Below are 12475 nucleotides of genomic sequence, written 5' to 3' on the forward strand. Positions count from 1 at the left end.
ACAAGACCATAAAATGCCATGGGGAGAAAAATAAGAACTCACCATCTACCACGATTTTCACATCATAATCAACGGAAACATACGGACCGACAAACCTGAGCATTCTAATGTACCGTAGCAGAGATGCTACTTGCACACGTAAATCAACTATTGTGGATGCGCGTTGAGTAGGAGACAGACGCTGAACAATTCTTTAATTCCTGACATAAGACACTAAGACCCACTTGAACAAATAGATGTCAGTTGAGTAGGATCAAAACAGATTGCTTTATCTCATTGCTTAATAAAGATGGTTAAGAAACTAGATGAATCAACTTGCTTAAAAGTCACTGCAAGAACTAGTACCCTGGACCGAGACTTCTACTGAGAAATCAATGCGAAGAAGTGTCGGTACGAACAAAAGCTGAACACTGGCAATCAATACTCGGAAACAGTCAATTAAGTACCGACTTCATCCACCTTGCGACTATTCTTAGATGCTCATCTTCAATGCTGCACTGAGTAGAGATGTGCGTGTTACACGACTAATAAGCTTGCATTCTGTCTTTTATTTATATGCAAGAATTACTCGTTCAAAAAGCTCAATTGCACACATTATCGGTGGTGGCCAATTATATTTTAAACATTCAGAGCATGTTGTTGATATTTGACCCTACTAAGCTATAGGACTTTAACTTGAAGTAGATTTATAGTCCATTGGCTCAATTTCCAACTCATTAAGTTTACACCGACTGGGAATATACTTTCTCAAAGAGAATCATTACAGTTGTATAGCTTATTTAAAGCTTACTCAAAAACCTGTAAAATCCAAATTTAATTAAAATTCAAAGGAATCTCAAGCAGTAAAAAAATTAATTTCTTTGGTTTCGACTATAAAATCCAGTTGGTGTTAGCTGTCTGAACACTGCAATGTGTTATAACTTATAATACTACAACAACTGAAGCTGATCAAATGAAGTTTATTGATTGAAAACAATAACATATATTGCCATTTGCATAAAGCCGGAAAGCATGTATCTGAGCTTCACACCTAGAGGGTATATAACTAGTAACAACATTTGGAGATTAACACTATCGTTGTTAATGCAATAACCAAATACAAGTACTTATTTAAATAAACATTAAGATCTTACAGCCAAGAAAATCAATTGGCAAAATATAAACTTGAAAGTTCACCCTCTGGCCCAAATAGCTGAAAAAAAGTGTCTACAAACCTAAGCTATGCAATAAAAGGAATCTGATTGGCTGGATGCAGGTCACATGGAGTTCTATATCCATTAAGAATCTGACTATGGTGTAAACTTGTGAGCTCCCATTTGAATTATTTTGCTATTCTAACCAGAAAAATATTTAACAATTTATTTATATATCTGCTGAAAAATCAAAATAATACTATTGTAATAATGTAAATAATAACTAGGCAATAATAATGACAAAGATAACACATCATAATAAAAAAAAAAGATATAATAAATAATCATATACAACTAACAAAAATGAGAATAAAAGATAAATACTCTCTTGATTTAAGAAAAAAAAAAAAATTTCACCTAGCATTATTGACTGAATTGAACAATGTAAACGTATCACTCCAAATATGAAAGGTTGAACCTATGGTAAAATTGTTGGTTATTTCAAAATCAATAATGTGCAGTAATAATCAGTGGGAGAATTAATACATTTCATAATAGACAGACAGCAGTTTATCAGTAACGTTTGAGAAAATTATGAGAAAATGATCCCGAGAATGAAAACGATCATGAGAATCAACATGATTTATAAGAATTGCCATGATCATGAGAATCAACATGAGAATCAACATTTCTTCGTTTTCTGTTTGATGTGAGGTTAATTTTGTTCAAGGGGGACTGTAGATAGAGGTGCATGACAACTGTTTATCCCTTCCTATTTGCTCCTTTTTATATCTTTTCTTTCTACTTTTGTTCTCAGTACAGTGATGAAGCTTAATAAATAAAATAAATAAACATTATCATGAGAATCAACGTGATTTAAGAGAATCGCCATGTTCATGAGAATCAACATAATCATGAAAATCACCCGATCATGAGAATCATGATCATTAATTAGTAATATGATTGAGAATTTTGATGATCTCCTTGTAGATATTCATGTTTCATACAGCTTTCTTTCTGTGTATTTCCATTACTTTTTTTATTAACTATTTTGTCGTTGGTTTGTCAAAGTGGGCAACTTCATATCAGCCATGCTGAAAGGGCTACACATTTAAATTTTGTTGAATAAATAAATAAATGAAATGATCATGATGATCAACATGAACAATTGCAGAAATACTGAGTTACTCAAATTCACTTATGCATTTGCTAAAGCAAATCTTAAATATTATTGGGATAAATAACTAGCTTTCTTTATTTATTTGTACTATTCTCATATTTTTCTGATATGTTGTATTTCTTATCAAGACAAGTAAATGACATATGGTCGACATGATCATGATGATCAACATGATAGGAATTTCTATCAAAATGATCATAATCAATATATGATCATATTTAATATGATAATGATGAGAATCAACATGATCATAAGATCAAATGAATCAACATAATTAAAATGAGAATCTAATTCAACATGATCATGAAAATCTAGTTGATCGTGAGAATGAACATCTTAAAATTGACATAATTTGAATCATTTTGAACATGATAATGAGATTTAGATCATGAGCATCAAGATAATCATTACAACAACCACTCATAATACTATACTCCATGAATGTCAATATAATATTCTAGTCTAACTACAAACCAAAGAATTAATATATGGTTAGTGCTAACAACCAAAGTGAAAACACAAAAAAAACTGAAGATTTAAAAGCGTACAGGAAAATACACATGTTAATAGAATAAGGGAGTTATATAGAATACAGGAAGAGTTGTTGAAGGCAAACTTCACACAAATCACATTAACATCATTCATGAAACAAATATTAACATTCAATCAACTTTTACTCACCATATGAGTGCATTTTCCACGTATGCAAAAGGGATATTAATAGGGGAGAGAAAGAGAAAAAAAAATGGTACAATGACACAGGCGGTTAGTGAGGCATGCTGTAACGTATACAAAAACAGTGTATTGTCAATGGTAGAAAAACACAGGCTTTTATCTGATGACAAGGTGATTGTATAACATATGAAAAAATCTATATTCCATACAAAATCAGCTGGACAGGAATCTGATCCTCATTAAATATGCATATGCAAATTAAGCAACCATATACAATTATGTTCACACTCACTGCACAGAGATTTACAATTAGAAAAATGATTTATTACATGCTGATAGGAGTAACTTTAAAACAATAGTAAACATTGCTGAATGTGAGGGCTAATAACTGTTATTTCAGAGAATTCCACAGAAAATACATGAACTGAAAAGGTCAATGTATAGTCAAAAGCTTGGGCATCATTTGCATCAATCTAAACAATAGGGGGAGTCCTTCAACTTAATTACCAAATGATTACTGAAAATAGGGAGAAATAACTCAATAAGTAATAAATAAAACTCAATAAATAATAAATCAATAAGGAATGAATATAAAAAATATAAAATATATCATATTGATTGTGAATAAATAATTTATGATTATGCTATACACACTAGAATTATAAAATTACTAGACTTCATATTATATTGAAGGACTTTCCTGCACTTAAGAATAAATACTCAATACCTCTACTCCAATGTGCTTTAGGCTATATGCTTGCTTATTGCAATACACATAACTTAATTTCCTACAGACTGACTGTAAATACAATACTGTGAACACACTTAAATTAAACATTACTTAATTTAATATTATACTGAACTACTTTAGGAATATTATTTCAACAATCTAAATGTAAATATTAACTAGTCAGTAATCAAAATTAGTGAGACTGTAATCTAATTAATACCAATACTATATTATGATGGTTCTTTTTTATTTTGTTTACCAAAAAAAAAAAATTAGTTGCACTACATTTATGAACACTCTATTCATTCTCTTCACACTGAAATATTGTTGAACTAGTTTACTTGGACCTTAACAACACCAAAGTTACATCATTAAGCGGATGAACTGTAACGTTGCAAACCAGCTACTAGACAAAGCGAACGAGTGCTTTTGCGAAAAATGTAGTACGCACAATAAAATAATTTGTATCTCTTTGGATTAATAAAAAATCCTTATAAAAATATTAATCTGGAATCAGATAATATATTAAAAACAATAGCAACAATAACTATAAAACATAAAATAAAAAAATAATAGTGATAACAATAATTCATAATAATACAACAATAATCATACGGCCTACATTAAAAGTAAAAAAAAAAAAAAAAAATCCCAACCACTACAATAATAATAATATTAGTAATACAATTTTTTTCTTAACGTACAAGTACTTACATTTCAAAACCAATGTGTAATGTATTTATATAAAAACATTGTTTAATCCGAGTTACTGCAAAAGCAACTTACATCTAATGAATTAAAATATCAAATAACTTACAACACAATATGCAGTCTAATAATAAAAATTCAAGTAGTAATAATCTAAAACAGCTATTAAAAAGTAGGTCAACTACTCACCAAATAATACTTAACATATTTCCAAGAAAAAATATAGTATTTATTAAATCATTGAAAGTATCGGAGCTTACCGCAAAGAGTCGAATAATAACCTCATACTAATTAATAAGCAAAACACGCCAAACGTTATGTTTTTGTTAAGCGCCTCTCTAAAATATGTGACTTAAATGCTTCTTAGAGATATACTCTATTTGGATCAACGTCACAGCGCTTAATTGGAAGCACATATTTTCATATGTTCTTTATGTTTCACATCATAGGGACACCATAAGTAACTTATTTAACAAATAATAATACTACTAACATTGCAACATTTCAGACAAATACCATATGGAACTGTTTAAACATTCAGATAATTTGATATAAGTACGCCTTCGATTAATCACTTTTTGTCAATAGGGGTCACACTGAAGCCTCTGTCAATTTTATTTTATATTGAAAAAGAAAAACACAGAATAACAGCTTTGTGATTAAATCAACAATAAGAAGTAATTACAACAATTAAAATAAAATATAGTTTGTTAAACAGAATAAACAAAAATAATTGTCTAAATTTATTAAGCTTTGAAAAAATATAATTTGTAAGTAAAACAATAAATTTAGAAAAAAAAACCATTACTTGGCATATTAACTTATTTAACAAAATAAAACATCAACAATTTTTGTTTTATGTGTGAAAGTGTGATAATGATATGGATATAAACAAAATTATTTATTTTCTTGTCATATAATCAACTTAAATCATAATGGCTTGCACCACATTCTTCAGAATCAGTTTGATACCCTCATGTCAAATCAAATAAAAAAAATATTCTAATTAAAAAGACAGTAAGTTGTTTATCACAAACTTGACTGTTAGATTTATTTTACAATTCATCGAACACATATAATGACTGACGATTCTTAAATTGGAATTGCTCAACATTAAGTGAAAAATTAATATCTCATATTTATCTTTTTTGCCAGGTAATGTATTTTTAGGTGTGAATCAGTGCGGAATCCTGCAGTACTTCTATTTAAATGGTAATTTTCATTTAATGGAAACAAAACTGTTTTGGATAATTTATAAGACAAAATATCAAAATATTCAATAAAATCCAAAGATGGTTTATGCTGTAAAGCGAAAATGGATTGATGATGATGAAAGATGTTTTACATATTGATTTTAAAATTCAATATAATGTTTTCAATTTTAAAAAAAATTCAAACACAGAAAAATTTTAATATTTTAAAAGATTATATATTATATTTTAATTTGTTGCCTTGCATTCATCAATTAAAAGACTGTGTTGAATGATCTGCAAATTAATTTTCCCTTTGCAAGAGCTGTCTCTAAATCAAGCTAATTAAGATTGACCAATCAGATTGCAGTATGATATGAACCCAAATGACCCTAGATGAAAAAATTGACAAGAGTACTCACATTCCTTTACTTTATGAGTTGTAACAGGTAAATCTGGGGCCTGAAAAAAAACATACATATTATATCATTAGAAAATTAATAATAAACAATAAATAAACAACCAATAAACAATAGAAATAATAAATAAATAATATTATTATTATTATTACTGTAGTAATAAAAAGCTTTAAAGTATAAATACCAATTACAGTACAATGAACACAAAAGAGTAATAAAATGAATAAGAATGACAAACATGCTAACATATTATATTAACATAAAAGTCTACAAAAATGTAGGGATTTTTGCATTTTTGCAGACTATAAAATTAAAAGTGCATATTCTTAAGGTGAGGTTTACAATGCACCCTCAATAATCATCACAAAAATCTTCGAGTAAACGAATGAATGTCCTGGCAGCTAAATACACTGCCACCGTATTGTATTATTCAGTACTTTAATTTCCTGCTTTGACTATGAACAAGTCAATGACCAAGGCCATTATTACAATTCTGGTGTTTTTACATATTAATGTCAATATTAAATAATGATCAAAAAAGATGGTTTGCGGGACTAATTTATGAGATTAAAATATCATCTATTTTATTTTTAAAAAAAAACTGTATTATAGATTTTCCACCACCACCGCTATAAATATTAATGCCAGAGTGATGTTATAGCCTGGTGATTAAGATGCTTATTTTCAAAGAGTCCTATGTATTTTAATCTTATCCAATGCCTTCTTTCACGTGCATATAGACCCAACAGCATAAATGCATCTACAATCTATGTTATATAATTTTAAAAAAAGCAGCTATAAGAGAATAAAAGTAGACACAAATATCTCCATGGTTACTACCAGTTGCTGCTCTCTGTAAAGCTGGTTGTTCACTGCATCCAATGGTTGTTTGCCGACGTGATTTTATACAAAACGCAACACTATGACGCGTGCGCAACAAATCGTTTTAATGACAATCTGTTGAGACTGCCAACAACATCAGCAGATGGTGTGGCGTTGTCCAACGCTCCCAGTGAGCAAAGTTGGATTCGCCAGCTGACAGGTCATAAGACTCAGTGTGGTCCTAGCTTTAGACAAGAAGAAAGTGAAATGTTGATTTTTACTTACTCTCATGGTGTCTGGCGCTTGTACCTGTGCTGTCGGTCTCTTGGTAAAATTAGGCTTAGTGTGATCAGGGTCACTACCGGAGATAAGCAGTCTGCTTTCCAAGCCCTCCTCATTCTCTTCATCCTCTTCTTTTTGGTAACACTGAACTGTTGGTGTTTCTTCAGAGTCATTAGAAACGTAGTCATCTGGTAATGTTACTCGCTGACGTAGCCGTGCCAGCTCTAATTCACGTTTTCTATCAGGGAAGAAAAATGATATTTTAATGATTAAAATTATGTTGTCATGTTGGAATGTTTGGAGGTTCAAGCTCTTATCCTTGAGGTTGAAGGGATCAAATCCCATGCTATCCATCTTGCTTTTGTCCTTGGGCAAGCCACTTTATCTACAGATGTTTCTCTCACACCTGAGTATGTACCTGGCAATAGTCTCCAAGGTACTGGTTTGTGGCAGGATAGCAGGGATTGGAAGAGGAAGTTTATCAATACGAATTCAAATGACCAGGGATATAACGACGACACAAATCCTCACATTGTAAAGCTGTAGCAATATCAAAAGTTTTATGAGACCAATAGTATTTGATGACATCATCATGCCCATATATGGGCAAAACCGATATTTGTCATAGAAACGTGGGGAGAGATTATAAGGCACTACTTAAATACTCTATATTTATCTTCATCATACTCCTTTATTTTGTATAAACCTTAATTTGGTATATCAGCTACTGAGCATGAAGTGGTGTTGATTAATCTGCAAGCGAGCACACTAAATGTTTGAATGAAGAAAAAAAATGATGCTCAAGTAGTTAAAATTAACCTGAAATAACGTTTTTCTAAGCTCTCTCCCCCTCACCTAATCACCGTTCCCCCACTTCACCTTCGTGCCCCCACATAAGCTCATGCATTTCAAGAATACAAGATACTGTACACCACTGCTGCTATACCCCTCCTCTTGAATATTGTTGCAAAGGTCACACAAAACAACAGCTTTAATGTACAAAACTTGTGGGAGATGCACACTCCTGGTCTTTTTCTAACTTTTGTTAAGTTTGTTTAACATTCTAGAATGGTACATTCCCTTTTTTCTTTCTAAATGTAATTATTATAAGTTACTGGTACTGTAAATATTTTTTTTTCTTCTATTAAATACAACATTACCTGTAATAACAGTTTAGCTACTTGTTAAACTATATTCCAAAAAATCAATCATCACTGGCTGCTGTGCCTAGCTTTAATGTTCTCTAGCGCTAGTGCTCTAAGACATTGTTGTATAGAGTGCTTTAAAAATGCTTGTTTATTATTATTATTATTATTTTATTATTATTATTATTATTATTATTTTATTATTATTATTATTTTATTAATGCAATTGAATCTAGATTAGAATAGCACGGAAAATACAGTGAAAGGTTGAACAGTCAAAGAAATTCAAATACTCAATTTTATCTTTCAAATTTAAAAGTTTTACACAAACAGTACATCTTTAAAAATGCACATTAGACTCCTAAAATTTCAAGATGGTATACTATAAGATAAAAGCACATACTTACATAGTGTTCTGGGCACAATAAGAACACATAGTGCAATGTACGTATCAAAGAAGAGGACCATGAAAAGAGTTAATACACAACAGAGCTTAACAAGCGTAAGGCAGTACTACCAACTTAATCACAAGATAACAACCCTCAATAAGAATGTTTTCTCAGGCCTTCCAACTCCCAGAAGAACCAAACACGCAGTATTGTTTTCATCGTGTAGACGCGTCTATAACAACGTAGCTGAGACTCGTATAATTTGGTTATTACTCCTGCCTATTGTCAGAATCAGCTACGACAAAGAAAACTCCAATCTCACTAAATAAATTAATATCAGGAAATTGACCTTGTTGCCTGGTTCATAGTCAGCTCTTATAATCAATAGACAGATTCAAGCTCACTTCATTTGAATAATGCTAACACATTCAAGTTCTGGCAAACACTGTGCATATATATCACTTCACCTGTATTAATTATAATTTAAAGTGTCCTACAAATTTTTTTGTTTTGTTTTAAGGATGAAGGATTTGTAATCTATTTAATTGCTTTATGGATATTATGTTTTATACGTACATCACACATTTTCATTTGAATAAATTACAATTAAGTTAAAAGTCTGTTTATGATGGCTTAAAGTTCACTTGAACAGGATTTTCTTTTTTGTATGTTTAATATTATTACTGTCAATTCTAAATGAAGAATATGCATATTGAAATTGAAGTAAAATATTATCATGAATAAAAAAATACCACTCTCCAATGTCACACACATTTAAATGTGAAAAATAAATATAATAAATTAGAATAAAAACACCTTTAATTACTAGAATTTGAAAGCCTGCTCAAATTATTTCTCCCCATTAATGGATAAAATTTGCAAAATCATTTTATAAATGAGTCTCTATGTTGTGTTGTTCGTTTGTTTTTTGGTTAGCTTAGGATAGATCTTGGGTTAGTTTTTCCTTTTTTTCTTTTCAGTTCACTCAGCGCATAGAGACCTCGGCATTATGCGCTGTAAAGGAAAAGAATCAGATGTAGAAGTACACACCTTATTTTGGCATTAAAATATAAACATAACTAATATTATCTGTGACAATGTTAAGATTTGTTTTTATAATAATATTATTAATACAATTATAAATTTAACAAAACCTTATAATTTGCTTCATGGTTGCTTCTAGATGGGAGTTTGTTGGTGATCCGCAACTAGTGCGGATCACCTCTGGTTATTGTCAGGATCATCATCATCATCATCATCATCATTTTCTTTTTTGGTGATCCGCTACACTAGCGGATCACCTCTTGTTATTGTCAGAGATCTTCTTGTTTTTTTCCCATTTCTTGTTAGCACGATATCTAAAAATTGGCACGAGATTCATACATGCACGCTTCAACAAACATTTAGCTTGGCCTGGAATAGACATGGTAAGGTTTTCAAGGTGACCAGTCATGCGTGACGTCAGCTACGCGCAATCTTGCGTTTTTACATTATCGATCATATCAACCCAACCATTTGCTATTTTGAAATCGTATTAAGTGAGCATTAACTTCAGGTCAATGTTGAATGTACTGTATCCTAATTTTACGCGTGCGCTTCATAACGCGTGCGTATGCGTGCGTCAAAATTTCAAAATGCTCGAAATCACTTTTTGACTATATTAGAGCACGTTACACGCCATTTTGGACATTTCAAACTTTTCCGAAATTTACCATTACGCATGCGCATTTTTACGAGCGCAGCACGTACGGAAGCTAGAAATTAAGTTTTTGTCACATTTTCGGTTCCTGACATTGTTTTTACAAGTTTCCGATCTCTTCAATTATTATTATGGCCAATAACAAAGCCGTACGCACGCATCAAACATAGTGAACTTTGTGCACATTTGTGCCGATGTCAGTGAAATTTTACTAAAATGAGGCCTAATTTTAAACAGTTACAGCTCTTTAGGATGAAAGGTGACCCCCAATTTTTATTAAATATTCTGAAAGCACATGAGTTGTAAATATGATTTTCTAGCTCATAATGGCCGATCGGACGTTGTGACATCATCATATTCCCATCTGAATTCAACAAACTGAATTTTATCGATGACATCATTTTTTAAAATACGCATTTGGGCGTATATTGCTTATTCTTGGTCGATCGTTTTCCAACTTTGAGTATGTTGTAGCTGAGGCAATTCTCTTTGATTATGTGACTTCTTTTCACATTTTGATGATGTCATCAGGGTCAAAATAAAGGTTTTTGATGACCCCCTCATCTTTCTTTCCTCAAACATTTAATGACCTCATAATCAACTTAACCAGTCGTGATTTCTCAATGATATTTAGTGGGCATAAACTTCAGGTCACGGTTAAATGTTATGTACCTTAATTTCCTGTGCGCGCGTCATAACGCGCGCGTACGCGTGCGTCAACATTAAAATGTGCTTAATATCATGCCTTTTTTCAATCAGTTATAGCTCCTTAGGATGAAAGGTGACCCCCAATTTTTATTACATATTCTAAAAGCACGAGTTGTAGATATGATTTTATATATCATAATAGCTGATCGGACATTGTGGCGTCACCATATTGCCATCTGAATTTTAAAATAAAATTTATATATGATAAATATTATGAATGATAATTATAATGATAATTAGGATCACCTAACTCGTCCTCAGTGACGAGTTCAAATCTAGTTTTGTTTGTTGTTAAATTTTATGTGCCCTTTTTATGTCCCTTATGTACTATTTGAATTTCTCTTCCCCTTGGTGGGATTTTCTTGAATAAATTGAATTGAATATAGAGCATTTAATATATTGGGTATACATTATGTATAAATGTATGTAATATGTTTTTTCTGTCTGTCTGGTAGCAAGATCAGACAAAAACGAAGGAATGGGTCACCATAAAATTTAGTGGAATGGGGGGGGGGGGATGGTGTCAGTGGCGGACCGTAGGGTAAATTCCAGGGTATGCTGGGTATTGGCATAGGCCTATTTAGGGTTTACGAGGGGCGCGCACACACACCCCTCCCCATGAAAAAAATTTCCTTACCTACAAATCATGCTCAAGTAGTTAAACGTGACTTCAAATCACCTTATTTTGCAAGTTATCCCCTCACCTAATCACTAATCCTCCACCTTCCCACCCCCATCAGCTCCCTTCCATTTCAAGCCCCTACGCCGCTGATGCTACAGTAGGGCCTGCTAGTAGTAGAAAAAATTTCGTAAACCTACTACTACTATACAGAATTAGATTGTGTCCTATAGTCAAAATACAAATGTATGTTATTGTTAATACCTGCATGGTCTGTCTCTTATACACATCTAGATGTCTATAAGCGACAGACATTTCCAATGCACACACTTGGACAACAGTCATTATATATAAGTTATATAATCAGTACATTCTCGACTGTCATGAAAATATACATCTAAAAAATTACGTTATAGGCATGCTCGGAAGCGGAAATTTATGTTTCCCTATGTTTCATGTTGTTTGTTGAATGGTCTTTAGTGATATTATATTCTAATATGACATAAGGAAGAACACTTTGTCACCTACAAAGTTCAGACATTTATATTTCCTTAGGCCTAAACCATAAGGATGTCCGCTCTATATCCAAATTTCAGGAAATTATACGTTTTATGCATGCTCCGACGTGGGAATTTTGTTTTATGTTGTTTGCTGAATGGTCTTCTTTAAAAATATAACAGTCTAATATGACCACAACACAAGGAAGTTCATTCGTTAAATGTTTAGTAGATATTACAGAGAATTATGATTGTTTATCAAAATCATTATATAAAGGG

At 31.6% G+C, this 12475-nt stretch overlaps 1 protein-coding gene across 5 annotated transcripts in view; it reads right to left on the reverse strand.

Moving 5' to 3' along the window:
* Positions 1-12475, reverse strand: part of LOC117100856 — a 90031-nt gene that overhangs the window by 35014 nt on the left and 42542 nt on the right. For all 5 annotated transcript variants that reach the window (XM_033240691.1, XM_033240689.1, XM_033240687.1 and 2 more), the window contains exons 3-4: positions 7143-7377; positions 6039-6078 (exon numbers count right to left, since the gene is read on the reverse strand). In XM_033240691.1, the coding sequence (XP_033096582.1) occupies positions 6039-6078; positions 7143-7377 (275 nt within the window). The remainder of the gene's footprint in view (positions 1-6038; positions 6079-7142; positions 7378-12475) is intronic.

The sequence above is a fragment of the Anneissia japonica genome, unplaced genomic scaffold, assembly GCF_011630105.1.
Source record: "Anneissia japonica isolate Jap-2015-1 unplaced genomic scaffold, ASM1163010v1 scaffold3372_len255902_cov201, whole genome shotgun sequence".
Taxonomy (NCBI): domain Eukaryota; kingdom Metazoa; phylum Echinodermata; class Crinoidea; order Comatulida; family Comatulidae; genus Anneissia; species Anneissia japonica.